Here is a 14,495-nt window from a genome sequence, read left to right as displayed (position 1 = left end):
GCCGCCGCCGCTGCTGCTGCTGCTGCTGCTGCTGCTGCTGCTGCTGCTGCTGCTGCTGCTGCTGCTGCTGCTGCTTCTACTGGCAGAGGTGGGGGTGCTGCTGGAGTTGCTATCAGCAACCAACGGCGGGGGAGAGTTGCCGGACTGGATGCCGATAAGGGGTGGTTGGGCACAAGGGTCTGGTTATGGCTGTCCTTGTTAGTTGCCACGGCAAACCAGTGGAACGGCAGGGTGTGCTTGCTTGAGTAACACCTGCTGAGCTGGCGACAGGCCAGAAACAGGCCACTTCTCGCTAACGAGTGGGGCAAAATGCCCCAAGCTCCACGTAAGTGCTTGGGCGGTGTCAATGGGAGCAAAGCCTGCTGAAAGTGGATGCGGCAATCTTCCCTCATGTTCAATAGCGGCAATGATGGGTGCGGCAACCAAAGGTCGTGGTGTCAGATGGCGGCCCAGGGGCCAGGCGCCCGGAATGCGTGGGCCACGCAGTCTGCCGGCGGCTGACATAGCAAAGCGTAACAGAACTTTTGCGTTGTTGGTCGCAGCGACTAACACAATGTTTGGAAATTTGCACCATCTATATGTGGCATTGTGAGTACAATATTCGTGACAATTCGCATGCAGCCACCTGGCCGGCTCTAGCTGGGTTCAGCACCATCACGCATTTATCCAACACGCAAACAAACGCATGTCCACACGCGGGCTGGACCTGTTGCCTATTCCAATGGGACTGAAGCTTCAAGGTGTCAAAAAACCCCTGGAAGTCCGAGCGCTTGGGCACCAGTCATCTGGGATGAGTACCGCAGCACCGACCCGGCGTTGGCCCCTGCCATCTGCCACAGACACCGCTTCGGCCAACGTGTTCATCACATTGCATGTACGTAGAAATGTGAGATGTGAGTTGTGATACAAAAGTCCACCCAAATCAACTAGCCGTCAATGGCCAAGCCTGCATCAAAGCGCAAGCAAGCTCACAGGCGGGGGCAGGGCGGGAGTTGCTGACAACGTCCAGCACCCGTCACTGCTCTACTGCACGCTCTGCTGCCGCGCCAGGCACGGCGTCCAAGCAATTGCTCAAGTATAGCCAGTCGCACTGCTTTTGAATTCAACCACATTGTGGACTCCAGCGAACGAACGATCTGGCAGCGATCAAGGCAGGAGGATCCGCCAGGGCAGCGCGGCATCTATGGCGGAGAGCATGGATGTTGAGGACGCGGCTGCTGGCGGGCCCAGCAGGCCGCAGTCCTCACCGATGTATAACTACGTGGTCACCGCGCAGCAGCCCACGGCCGTGACACAAGCTGTAGTGGGACATTTCACTGGCCCAGGGGATGTCAACCTCATACTGGGGTGAGCGGGCGACACGGGGAGGGGGGTTCTCCGCTTTTTGCGCGCATCGCTGCCTCTGCCTCCTCGCCCGCGCTTCACGCAGCGGGCACACGCATCGCCTGCTCCCGCAGCAAGTCCACGCACATAGAGATCATCACGCTGACGCCAGAGGGCCTTCAGGTGTGGCTTGTTTATCGTGCGCATGCTCAGCACGGCGAGAAGAGCAAGCTGGTGCCTGTGGCTGTTGTGCAGCACCAGCAGGCTAGTGCTGGCGATGCGGCTCATGCACAAGAAGCGTCAAGCTGCGGCATTTAGTTTAGAGCGAAGGACTGCACCGCATTGCCGCTGCTTGTCCCATAATTGCGACTCAAAGTCATCATCGTGGTCACATGGACGCGCGCCCTGCTCGTTCTCGCCACCGGCCGCCCCTGCCCCCCCAGAACACGCTGGACGTCCCGGTGTACGGCCGCATCTCAGCGCTGCGCCTGTTTAAGCCACAGGTGAGCGCCAGCCACCCAGCAGCGCAGGCCGCAGGGCGGGGCTGTCGATGCGGTTTGGGGGCGGCTTGCGCGTTGTATCCTGGTGTGGCAGCAACCCTGGAGCAGCGCAGCTTGGGCATGAGGGCAACGCACACCGACCTCCCCCCATCACCCTACGTTTCCGACAGGGTGCATCCCGGGAGCTGCTGTTCGTCTTGACGGAGCACTACCGCTTCTTCGTGCTGCAGTTTGACCCCGCCACAGGTGGGTGCGAAAGCAATGCGGGGCAGGCCTTTCGGTTTAGCGTGTCGTGCATGCACGGGGCCTTTAGGGCGCACCGCTGCATGGGCTGCACGTGCATGTCTGGGTACGGCTTGGACATGCTGCAGTTGCCGGTCGTTTCAGACGGGCCACAGCTAGTGCCTCAGAGTGTCTGATGTGTCCGGTGGAAGATTCTTGTCCATTTGCTGCAATCACGGTTCCCCCCCGGCTCTTTTGCATCGCAAGTGTGACGCCACGGCCTCATGCCCCAACCCCTCCTCCTGCTCACACACTCAATGCGCTCCCTTCCCCAGGCGCCCCCGTGACCCGCGCGTCTGGCAACGCGAGCGACACCATTGGCCGCCCCGTTGACAACGGCCAGCTGGGCATCTTGGACCCCGAGTGCCGCGCCATCGGGCTGCACCTCTACGACGGCCTGCTCAAGGTGATACCCGTGGACGACCGCGGCGGGCTGGGGGCCGAGATGTTCAACTGCCGCCTGGAGGAGCTGTGCGTGATCGACATGGCCTTCCTGGCGGGCTGTCCTGTGCCCACTGTGGCGGTGCTATACGAGGACGCGAAGCACGCGCGGCACGTTAAGACCTACGCCATCAGCATGCGCGGCAAGGTGGGGCCGGGCAGGGCGGGCAGGGGGCGCAACGGAGGGGCCGGGCAAATGGCCGGGTTGCCAGCTGCACTGTGTTTAGGGGGTGTCTCGTGTCGGGCAGGTAGAGTAGGGATACTGCGGTACTGCGGCGTTACCCGTCGGGGCTCGCCTCCGCTCTCAGCGCGGCTGCCAGCGTCTGCGTTCCCCTCTTTGACCCCCAGGCTGTGCCCGTCTCACCCGCCTCCCCCCCGAACCCACCAGGACCTGGAGGAGGGCCCCCTCGCGCACCAGAATCTGGATGCTGGGGCCGGCATGATCATCCCCGTGCCCGCACCCCTGGGGGGCGCCATAGTGGTCGGGGAGAGCGTCGTCACCTACTTCAGCACCAGCGCCCCCCAGTACCAGCGCAGCGCGGCGTTGAGGCAGACCATCGTGCGGGTGCGCCGCAGACGCTGTAGTGCTCGGTCCACAATTTGTTGGGGGCCAGAAGGGTTGGTTGCAGTCCAGCAGTGGCATCAGGCCATCGGGTGCACAGCACATCTGAGGTCGACGACCGTTCGTGCCTTCCTCGCTGTCTTCAACGACGAGCGGCTTGCCCCGCCACGCCCCTCATCCCGCTGTCCCCCACCGATTTGCTGGCCGTCACCCTCACATTGCTGCACTCTGCTGCCCAACCCCCTCACCCCACGTCCCCCCAGGCCTACTGCCAGATCGACGACGACGGCAGCCGGTACCTGCTGGGCGATTACCTGGGGGGGCTGCACCTGCTGGTGCTGGCCTGTGTGGACGGCAGCGTGGTGGGCCTCAAGCTGCAGCACCTGGGGACAACCAGCGCCGCCAACGCGCTCTGCTACCTCGACAACGGCGTGGCGTTCGTGGGCAGCAGGTCGGGGGACCACCAGCTCATACGGCTGCACAGCCAACCCGTCAACGGCGGGGCAGCGGCGGCGGGGGGCGGGGGCGGCAGCAGCGGCACAGGCGCGGCAGAGGCGGGCGGCGGCGAGGACGCGGCAGCGGCGGCGGGCGGCGGCGTCGCCGTGGGGCCAGGGCCGTCGTCGTTGGCGGCCGGTGGCGGCGCGGCAGCGGCGCCTGCTGGTGGCAGTGGAGACGAGCGTGACGGTGGCGCCGGCCCCTGCTATGTTGAGGTGCTGGACTCTTTCACCAGCCTGGCGCCCATCCTGGACTTTGCGGTGCAGGACATGGACCGCGCAGGGCAGGGGCAGCTGGTGATGTGTTGCGGCACACTGCGAGACGGCTCCCTGCGTGCTGTGCGCAACGGCATTGGCCTTAACGAGCTCAACTGCGTGGAGCTGGCGGGCATCCGCGGCGTGTGGGCGCTGCGGCCGGGGTGGCGCGACGCATATGACAGGTTGCTGGTGATGGCATTTGTTGGGGAGACGCGGGTGAGTCGAGCAAGGGGAAGGGGGGCCCCCATTCCTGCACCCGACCCAGTGGGGGTGCTTGCATGGCTGCACGGCTGGCAGGTTTATCCGTATCGGCTTCTAAACTATGCAGTTGTGGAAGGCTGCTCTCCAGGAGGGCTGCAATGCTAACAGGACCCCAGGCGCTGCCATTGGCACTGGCCAGCAATTGCACGCCCTCACAAATTGCCCGTCCCGCTTGGCACATCCACAGCTGCTGGCCATTGACGAGGATGATGAGCTGGGGGAGGTGGAGCTGGCCGGGTTTGACAGCGGGCGGCAGACACTGCTGTGTAGCAATACGCTGCACGACACACTGCTGCAGGTGCCCCGACCTGGCTGGGCGGGCTGCTGGGGGGGGGGGCGCAGAGGTTGGGCGTTGTTTTGTGGTTTCGCCACACGTGATCACGAGGCGCACGACAAAGTGTCTGCCGACGCCCCCTCATGCAACACCGGCTAGGATTCCTTTTTCTAGCTTTGAAGCCCTGCCATGGTCTGACGCGTGCTCTGTCCACAACCCAACACTCCAACACTCACACTGCCAGGTCACGGGTGCTGCTGTGCGGCTGATTGAATCCAGCGGTGCGCGCTGCATTGCCGAGTGGTCGCCCCCGGAGGGTCGCACCATAAACCTGGCGGCTTCCAGCCCGAGCCAGGTGCTGCTGTCTACTGGCGGGGGCGCCCTCACCTACCTCGAGGTTCAGGAGGGGGGCCTGGTGGTGCGCGGCACTGCAACGCTGGCGGCGGAGGTTGCATGCCTCGACATCACACCCACAACAGGTTGGGGTCCCCAGTGGACGTGTTGGTGGGAGCAGCAGTTGATGACTGGGGGCGCGTGCAAGATGTAATGTGTGAGATGCCTGATGCGGGGCCTTGAAAACGCTGTCATTAGTTTGTGGGTGCGTTTGCATCGTCACAGGCCTCACGGTCAGCAGTGTTTGCAACATCGGTAGACAACTACTGACACGAGCTTTCCCATTGGCGCGGTCCCTTGTGCAGGCGGGTCTAGGGAGGCGTCGCAGCTTGCCGCGGTGGGCAGCTGGTCCATGGAGGTGCAGCTGCTGCGACTGCCAGACCTGGCGCCCGTGGCTACGCAGCCGCTGGGGTCTGAGCAGGTCATCCCTCGCAGCGTGCTGCTGGCCGGCTTTGAGGGCTCCCATCACCACCTGCTGGTGGGCCTGGGGGACGGCACGCTGCACAGCTGGAGGCTGGACCCCGCGGCAGGACGCCTCAGCGGTAGGTCATGTGTCAGAGCGCACAGCTGCCTGGACCTGCGTGCCCGCGCTGTTGAGCCCCTTGCACCTGTGCTCCTCCCATGCGCACCTGCGGCCTCACCCCGAAGCACCCTGCCTGCATGTCCCTGGCACGCCACAGTGCCAGCGTTCCTGTCATCACCTTGAGAGCCTTGAGAGCCCTGACATGTGTCACCCTTCCACCCGATTTCTCCTGCCCTCAACAGACAAAAAGCAGATTCAGCTGGGCACCAAGCCCATCCAGCTGCGCACTTTTGCCAGCGGGGGTGTCAACTACGTGTTTGCCGCCTGCGACCGCCCCACCATCATATACAGCCAGAACAGGAAGCTCATATACTCAAACCTCAACGAGAACGAGGTGGGCGGGTGGCGGCGGGCGAGACGGGAGGGGGTCGGTACGCGCTGGACGAGCAACGGCTGCTGCCAACGCCAGTCCCAGCTCCCTCACCCCATCATCTTTTCCCTGTTCCCCCCTGCCCCCATGCTCACTCTGCACCCCTCCCCCCTCCCCGCCCCCCAGGTGAACTTCATGGCGCCCTTCAACAGCGCATCGTTCCCTGACAGCCTCGCCATAGCCAAGGAGGACTCCCTCACCCTGGGCACCATTGACGCCATCCAGAAGCTGCACATACGCAGCGTGGCGCTCGGGGAGCAACCGCGGCGCCTTGCGCTGCAGGACGCGACGCGCACCCTGGCAGTTGCAACGGCCGGGCTGCTGGGCGGCATGGGTGGGTGCTGGGCCATCGCAGCAAAGGAGTTGTTCCTACTTGCCTAGCCAGCAGCGTCCGCTCGGCTTCATCTCTCGTGTCACCAAGCAGGCGCTCAACATGCAGGCGCTCCTGATTGCTTGCCGCTGGTTCCCATCACCCCCTCGCTCCCCCCTCGCTCCCTGCCCCTCCCCTCAGCACCCTCTGGTGCGGCTGCGGACCGTGGGCAGCTGCTGGTGTTTGACGACGCCACGTTTGACCGCGTGGCCTCCTACCCTCTGGCGGCCCAGGAGCTGCCCTGCTCGCTGTGCAGTGTCGTGTTTGCGGGGGACGACACACCCTACTACGCACTGGGCACGGCGGTGGTCAAGCCTGAGGAGTACGAGCCGTCAAAGGGGCGCATTGTGTTGCTGGCATACAGGTGAGAGGAAGCCCGTCGTGCGAGGTGGTGCCATGTTTGCCATGCATTGGGCTGGGTTCAGTGGCGCATCGGGTGCTTGGAGTGCGTCTGCCCGTGCAGCTGGTCGATTGTGAGGGTTGCATGCTGGCAACCCCCTGATTGATCGACCTTCCAACCTCTTTGCAGGGGAGGCGGCAAGCTGGAGGCCGTCGAGTCGAAAGAGGTCAAGGGGGCGGTGTACGCGATGCAGCCGTTCCAGGGCAAGCTGCTGGCCTCTGTCAATTCCAAAGTGCACGTGTTCAAATGGGTGCCGGCAGGTGGCAGCGGCGCTGCGGAGCTGGTCAGTGAGACCAGCACCCCGGTGCAGGTGCTGTCGCTCTACCTGGCAGCACGGTGAGGGCCCAAGGCATGCCACGGGGTTGTTTCGTGCGCGCGCGCCTGCGTGAGTGTGTGTGTGTGTGTTGAAGGGGACGGGGGGGGGGAGACCTGCAGGTCGCAGCCTGGCTACTAGTAGGTGGCATCGTAAGTCCTCAAACAGCACCAGGCTTGCAGTCGCTCTCAGCTAGTTGCCGCCCCACCTTCACTCCACCCTCCTCTTGGCAGCTGCCGCCCCCAACTCTCTCATCACTCCCTCCTTCCCCTGTCTTTCACCCCTTCCGCCAGGGGTGACTTCATCCTGGTGGGGGACCTGATGAAGAGCCTCACCCTGCTCATGTACAAGGCGGCAGAGGGCAGCTTGGAGGTGCGGGCGCGCGACCTGGACAGCAAGTGGCTCACGGCCCTGGCTGCGCTGGACGACGACACGTACGCCCTGGCGGACAACAGCCACAACCTGGTGCGGTGGGGTTGTGGGTTGGGGTTTGGGTTGAGAGGAGGAGTGGGGCGCGCTGGGACCGGCTTGACAACAAGGGTCGGCAGTGGTGCGCGCCAGCCTTGAGCGGCTGGGGTCAATGATCAGCGGGGTGTTGATGGTGAGTTCGAAGCGTGCCTCTGCTCTCCTTCCTCCCCCTTGTGCACAATCTGGTCAGGTGGTGCTGCGCAACAATTCCGACGCGGCAACGGACGAGGAGCGGGCGCGGCTGCAGGCCGTGGGCTGCGTCCACCTAGGCCAGTTTGTCAACGCCATGCGCCACGGTAGCCTGGTCATGCGGCTCCCCGACAGCGAGCTGGCCTCAATACCTACACTCCTGTTTGGCGGCGTGGAGGGCGCCATCGGCGTGATGGCCTCCCTGCCGCAGGACCTGTACGCCCTGCTGGAGAGGCTGCAGGCTGCGCTGGAGAGGGTGCGGGGTGGGGGTTGGGTGGGCGCAGGTTGATGGGCGAGAGTTGGGGATGAGGAGCGGTGGAGAGGAGAGGGTCTCGTTGAGGGAGCTCAGATGAGCGGGCCGCAGGGCATGGTGTCAGGGACACACTAGGACGATTTCCACCCAAATCTATCCAATCTTTCTCCTCGTCTCTCTCCCCTCGCCCTGCCGCCCACACAGGTGGTGCCGGGCGTTGGCGGGCTGGATCACGCCACGTGGCGTGCGTTCCGGGACGAGCGGCGCTCCGAGGCATGCCGCGCGTTCATCGATGGCGACCTGGTAGAGTCCTTCCTTGACCTTTCGCCTGAGCTGGCGGCGCAGGCTGTTGAGCTCATGGGCCCGGGGCACAGCGTGGAGGACATCACGCGCCGCGTGGAGGAGCTGCAGCGCCTGCACTGAAGGGGTCTTAGATGGTGCTTTTTGTTCCACTGTTGACTCGTGTATTCTCGCTGTAAACTACTGTGTACATGGGAATGGGATTCAACACCTCTTGCACGTGCACCACAAGCTGTGACTTGTACCATTCATGGGGGCCATCGCTCCAGAGGAAGCGGGGAGTTGGGAGGACACTGCGGGTGACACATGGGCCATTGCTGCATGGCACTTTACGCCCGTCAAGTGCGTGTGAGGAGGTGGAAGCCCATATTTGAATTGCTTGAAATGACTCCATGATCAAGCAGCATTGCACACGCTGGTGCTCTTCCCATCGCCGGGCGTCCCAAACGCACGGTGATCAGGTGAGGTGACTTGGTGACACTGCCTGGGCAGCTGCCTTGCCTGGCCCCACCGCCACAAGGCTGCCAAGCCTCCGAGCTCCTCGTATTGCTGATCTTTGGATTTGTGCACGTCCCACCGGCTCGGGACGCGCAGTGTCGCGATCGCTCGACCTAGAGGATGCCCTGACGGATCGGGCGCTGTATCTGTGGCGCACGCAAGGATGACAGAGGCTGTGGCTGTCCAGCATGTCCTGGCGACAATCAGGGCGGCTCTGGTGGTCACAGCAAGCGAACGGGAGCCGGCGGAGGCGCTCCTGCGCTCGTGGGAGGCTGACGCGCAGCCGGGCTTCTTGCTGAGCCTTCTGCGTATCACCGAAGAGACGGCGGCTGTCGAAGAGGTGGGGCTGCCGGATCCCATCGCGCCAATGATCTTGCACGCGTGTGTTTCGCGAATCGTGGGGTGTCGCCTCGTATACGGTTGCTGCTGCGTCATTCCTGCGGGTGGACGAAGCATCATGTGTTTATGGAGCACGAGTGACCCCCGCGGGCCGCGCGGTGCTCCCGCACGCTGCCTCTGCTGCGTCGCCCGCCCGTGCAGGCGACGCGCCTGCTTGCAGCGGTGATCGCCAAGAACGTTGTGGGCAGTAGCTGGCGCAAGACGCTGGGGACTCGCGAATGGAGCCGCGTGCCCGCGGAGGAGAAGGCGTTGGTGCGGGAGTCGGCGCTGCGCCTGCTGCTCGCCGATCCTTGCGAGAGGTGCGCGGGGCCTGCGCTGGGGTGTGCATGCGGCGTACATCAGGAACTCGCATGATGTCGGTGGCGCACCTGCATGCCTGAGATCGAACGTGCCGTGGCCCCGTCATGGCCTCCAGCTGCATGGCCTGCGCGGTGATGTTGCCGGCTCGTCGTGGACTAGGCAATTCAGCCATGCAGCGTGCTGGAAGCGGTGAAATTCTCCCCGCTGCGTTGCTGATGCAGGGTGAGCGTCCAGATGGCGCTGCTGCTGCGCAACATCTGCCAGTTCGACTTCCCGGGACTCTGGCAGAACCCCATTGACGCACTGCTCACAGCCGCCGGCTGCGTCGACCCCACGAGCGGCAACCAGCTGCCGCCGGAGCGCGGGTTGCGGGCTCTCAAGGCGCTCAAGCAGGTGCTGCGCGGCCTGCAGACCAAGCGCTTCGTTGCGGACGCCACAGCGCCTGGAACACGTGAGTGATGGCTCTCCTGAGGGGACAATGTCTTGTAGATGCACTGCCCCGCGTGTCGAACCAGCTTGCATGGCCAGACACACGCGGGCAGCATGTGCATGGCTTGTTGCATGGCCCATGCCTTGCACTATGTTCCCCCCTGTCCATGGGCGGTGATGGTAGGCGGCTGCTTCCATGCCCCATGCCACCTGCTCGCACCCTACCATCCACTGCTCCGCCCTGCTTCTTGACTTGCAGCGTTCACGGTTGTGACAGAGCGCCTCAACGCCGAGCGCAAGCTGTTCAAGGAGCGGCTGCTGGTGGCGGTGGCGCCGCTGCACGCGCTGCTGGCGCGCCACATGCAGGCCTTCATGACGTGTGCGGAGGGCTGGCAGCTGCATGGGCAGTTTGCTCGCGCCGCAGCGGCCAGCTGCACGGAGCTGACACTGCTGCTGCCCAGCCGCGAGTCCCTGCCGGGCGGCGATGCGGCGGCTACAAGCCTGCTGGAGGGCGTTCACACGGCCTGCGGCGCCCTTATGCGCGGCCAGCCATTAGGAGGAGGTGCGTCGATGCGGGGTGCCGAGGTGCGGGATGTGGGCAGGGTCGTGCTGGTGTTGGACGCGCGCAAACATGTGCTGACCGGGGCATTGGCAATGGCTACCCTGATTTGATGCAAACCCCCTCCTCCAAAAACATTCTGCCGCGCAGACCCTGGCGGCCCAGGCGCGCTGACGGCTTGGGCCGAGCTGGGTGGCAAGCTGCACGAACGGCTGGCTGCCATGGTGACGGCCCACATGGCGGCGTGCCCCCTGCCGTTTGGGCCCCTTCTGCCCCACTTTCTGGGGCTCTTTGTGGGCAGCGCGCTCGTGGCGGCCGGGGCTGAAGCGCTGCGGGCCATGCGGCCAAAAAGGTGGGATGCACTTGCTTGCGGGCCGTTTGCAATGCTGCTGAGGGATTCCAACCGTGTACAAGGTCGACGACAACGCCGCTCATGCGTGTTGCCCTACCGACAGCAGTCCACACGCAGCGGTCATAATGCTGTGCCCTGTCTTCATGCCCAGTTCCCCTGCACTCCCTTCCCACTTTTCAAGGCGCGTCCTTCTCGTGCGCTTTATCGCCAAGGCGCTGCTGTGCCCCTACTACCGTGCCGAGTGGCTGGAAGTCAACGTCAGTCTTCTCACCAAAGGTGTTTGGGGTGGAGTGGTGGGTTGAGCGGAGGATCAGAGCACGCACACCAGCTGGTTGTGCCACGATTCCTCTTGGCTTTCTGCGAGCTGATCCCTCACGGACCCTCCTCTTTGCCCAACCCACAGCTGCCCAGGGCGGCCAGGTGCCACTCAATGCAGCCACATCCGGCGAGGTGGACAAAGCACGCACCGCGCATGATGCGCTGAGTGCCATGCTGGCGCCTCCACAGGTGCGGCAAGGGCGTTAATCCGGAATCGGTGAACGGTTTTGGACTGGAAGCACATTGCGATGGCGCTGCAGGCTGTAATCTTGGCACGATACTCACTCAAGCCCCTACTCGGATCACCTTCCCCAATAAGGTGGCCCCTCTTGTGGAAGCACTGGTGGCCAAGTACGTGGCGCTGTCACCGGATGAGCTTGAGGAGTGGCAGAGCGACCCTGAGGGGTACATCAGGCGAGGGCAGGGGCCAGCCATGGGATTATTGCAGGGGGGGGATGCTGTTGACAGAGCATCTTATTGTTTTGTTATGCACTTGGATGCAATCGGGTGAGCTTATCAGCGCACACCCCGTCCCCTGGCCCTCCCGCACAGATCGCTGGAGCTGGAGGCGGCACCTGATGCAGACACGCCCCGCCCCGTGGGCGTGGGCCTGCTGCTCTGCATGCTGGAGCGCGGTGGCGAGGGACCTGGTCGCGCCCTCATAGACCTCGCCGCGCGCCTCCAGGTGTGCTTCTGGTCTTGGTTGTCGAGCCTGTCTGCACTGCGCTGCCTGCCTAGGGTGCACTGGGTCTTCTGTAGCTCCCATCACACCCTCCCCCCCTTCCCTCTCTCACACCACCAGAGCCAAGGTGACGGTGCCCCGCCGGATGTGCTGCTCATGCGTGAGGCCTGCTACAGGTGCGAAGCTGTCTTACGCGCAGCAGCGGCACAAGCGTGACAGTCATCCCTGCATCGGTCTGGCGTCCTGCTTGGACGTGCTCTCCTCCTGCCCCTGGCCCCTACTCCTCTGTTCCTCCTGTTCCCTGATTTTCCCACACATCTTCCACTTCCGCCACCAAACCAGGGCCATCGGTGAGGGCTTCCCCCACGTGTCCGCCTTCATCAGCTTCGCCAGCTGGTACAGCGCCGAGATCGCGCCACAGCTGCGCGACAGGCTGGCTGCGTTCAAGGCTCAAGGCGGTGCCAGCACCATCATGGCCGTGTTGCAGGTATGGTGCTCGTCGGCGGTGGAGACGCGCCTGGCTTTGCGCCTGTGAGCGACATCGCTGGGGCACTAATACAAGGCCACTGGTCACTTACTTGACATTGTAACTCACACACGCAGGCACGCGCCCTGTGGCTAGTAGGGGCATGCTGCGGCGAGTTGCCGCAGCAGCAGTGGGTGGAGGCTTACGGCCTTTGCGTGGCCCACATGGCCGCCACAGACCTTGTGGTGGGTGGCTAGCGTGCATGGGACACGGATGGTATTTCCATGGGGCTGCAACAGGGGTCTGGATCACCCGACTTCGCAATCATTGGCGCTGCTTAGTGGTAATCCTGAATGTTTGCTTCTAGATAACTCTGATTTTGCTCATTGTGCTGCATGCCCTTGGACCCCCAGGTGGCGCTGCAGGCGGTGCAGGCTGTGATGATGATGACCGCGGCGCTGCTGGACGACCAGGCCGTCCTCGACCAGGCCAATGCTGCGCAGCTGCAGGTGCAGCAGTGTTAGCGCACCGGGATGACTGGCTCATGTCAGGCCATTCCACAACACCTTTGTACCATTCAATGCATCAACAGCGCCCCCTTGTCGTTGTACGGACCTGCAGCCTCAGCTCACCACACCGCCACCCTTCTGCAGGCTTCCAAGCAGGCGGCGCGCGGTGGTGCTGGTGCCGTCGACGCCGCACTCAGCGCAGCAGAGGCGCTGGACCAGGGTGCGGCAGCGCCGAAGCATCATCATCAGCCACAGCCCTGCTGCTTGTACCCGCCGTTTATGAACCGACTCCAGCGGCAATGACGGGATTGCTGATTGGTTGCTGACACCGGTAGCACATGGCTCCCCACATCCTCTACTGTGAATATCCTCTTCGTCTCACTCTCCCGCCATGCGTGCAGAGGCTGTTGTGGCTGCACGCGAGCGGCTGCAATGGCGCGGCGAGGCGCTGCAGGCGCTGCTGTCACAGCTGCTGTCCAGTTGCTTTGGGCTGCTAGGCCGCTTGTCTGAGGTGAGTGCCGGTTTTTGTTGCAAATTCGTTAACACAATTAATGTCCAGCATGCTTTCAGTGCTATCAAGCGACGTATATATTTTTTGCTGACTGGTTGACATCGTATTGATTACCCCTTTCAACATCACCGCTTCCGCATCCCAGGCTGAGTCACGGGTGCGGCTGCTGCAGCTAGTGAGCGTTGTGGCCGAGGCTGCTGGCGAGGCGCTGCGGCCGCACCTTGGCGCGCTGGCGGCTGCACTGCCGCAAGTGTGGGAGGCGGCCACGGCGACCGCGCGGCGGCCCGATGCCGACACGGGCAGCGTGGCCCGCCTGCACAGCGCGCTGATGGCGGTGCTGACGCACCTGGTGGGCAAGCTGCGCGGCGCTGCGCTGGAGGACGCGGGGGTGCAGGGCGTGCTGTACCCTCTGCTGCAGTACGCCACCGACCCCGGGTCATCGGAGGCCGACGTGCTGCTGGAGGAGGCGCTGAAGCTGTGGGCCGTGGTGCAGGGCGCGCAGCCCACCGTCAGCCAGCAGCTGGTCAACCTGCTGCCGCGCATGGCGGCGTTGCTACATCGCGGCCGCGACAACACGGCGGCATTCCAGCTCATCGAGGGGTACCTGCTGCTGGGGGGCGGCGCAGCGCTGCAACCATACGGCGAGGGAATCGCTGCGGCACTGGCCGCTGCCCTGCGCAGCGTGTCGCGCACCGTGGCCGAGGCCTGCGCGCCGCAGCAGGCGCCGCCGCAGCAGCAGCAGCCGAATGCGCAGGAGCCGCATATACCGCAGCAGCAGCAGCAGCAGCAGCAGCAGCATCGCGGGCAGGGCAGCCAGCGAGGCCCTCTGGCCAGCGAAGTCACGCAGGAAGGCCTCGCGGCAGCAGCCCTTGTGGACGTATTCCTACAGGTCCGAGGCCCACCCGTTAAGGCCCTGGAACATGCACAGGCTCACATGTGCTGGGGGCGATGGCGCTTGCAGCGCGGGCAATCAGTGCATTTGAATCCGCTGCCTTACGATCTTGATTTCTCCTCCTCCGTTGCCCTCACCTTGACGCGCAGCTGTACCCGTCTGACGTGTCGACGCTGCTGGCGGGCTCCTTCACGTCGATGGCGCAGCTCATCGCCGACTCGCGCGTCCCCACCGCCGGGGTGCAGATGAAAGCGCACAATGTGATGGAGGGCTTCCTGGAGGTGCTCGGCAGGTGATGACCGCTTGCAGGGGATGGTGCATGCAGGGGGAGGACCGTAGTGCTGACAGGGCGCACCGCTTGGACAGCTTCCCTGACGTGCGTCTGCAGCCCCTGTTACCATGTCATGCCTCGAACCCTTGAGTGATGCCACCACCACGCCCAACATCGCATCTGTCCCGCTCTGGCCCTCTTGATTCGCAGGCTGTTCATCGCGGCTCCCAACACCTTCCCAGCCTTGCTGCAGGCTGTCACGGCGGCTGAGCAGC

General features: G+C 64.1%; 2 protein-coding genes across 2 annotated transcripts; both read left to right on the top strand.

Annotated features, from left to right (window-relative positions):
• Nucleotides 1-309: 309 nt before the first annotated feature.
• Nucleotides 310-8,157, top strand: MNEG_2408 (DNA damage-binding protein 1a; the record flags this gene model as incomplete). Its single annotated transcript, XM_014049119.1, has 17 exons — nucleotides 310-325; nucleotides 1,430-1,506; nucleotides 1,767-1,826; nucleotides 1,994-2,069; nucleotides 2,381-2,694; nucleotides 2,935-3,111; nucleotides 3,372-4,076; nucleotides 4,309-4,419; nucleotides 4,640-4,874; nucleotides 5,094-5,330; nucleotides 5,554-5,705; nucleotides 5,868-6,075; nucleotides 6,253-6,475; nucleotides 6,641-6,847; nucleotides 7,118-7,289; nucleotides 7,483-7,737; nucleotides 7,939-8,157. The coding sequence occupies 17 exons, from the start codon at nucleotides 310-312 to the stop codon at nucleotides 8,155-8,157; spliced, it is 3,444 nt and encodes a 1,147-aa protein (XP_013904573.1).
• Nucleotides 8,158-8,695: 538 nt separating this feature from the next.
• On the top strand, nucleotides 8,696-14,245 carry MNEG_2407 (hypothetical protein; the record flags this gene model as incomplete). Its single annotated transcript, XM_014049118.1, has 17 exons — nucleotides 8,696-8,872; nucleotides 9,073-9,230; nucleotides 9,453-9,682; nucleotides 9,920-10,222; nucleotides 10,370-10,571; nucleotides 10,753-10,828; nucleotides 10,983-11,078; nucleotides 11,209-11,294; nucleotides 11,442-11,574; nucleotides 11,692-11,747; nucleotides 11,914-12,058; nucleotides 12,175-12,282; nucleotides 12,451-12,546; nucleotides 12,691-12,766; nucleotides 12,948-13,057; nucleotides 13,203-13,946; nucleotides 14,099-14,245. The coding sequence occupies 17 exons, from the start codon at nucleotides 8,696-8,698 to the stop codon at nucleotides 14,243-14,245; spliced, it is 2,943 nt and encodes a 980-aa protein (XP_013904572.1).
• Nucleotides 14,246-14,495: the final 250 nt, after the last annotated feature.

The sequence above is a fragment of the Monoraphidium neglectum genome (genome assembly GCF_000611645.1).
Source record: "Monoraphidium neglectum strain SAG 48.87 unplaced genomic scaffold scaffold00272, whole genome shotgun sequence".
Lineage (NCBI taxonomy): Eukaryota > Viridiplantae > Chlorophyta > Chlorophyceae > Sphaeropleales > Selenastraceae > Monoraphidium > Monoraphidium neglectum.
The sequence above is the reverse complement of the archived record's forward strand: the minus strand, read 5'-3'. Positions and strand labels throughout refer to the sequence as shown.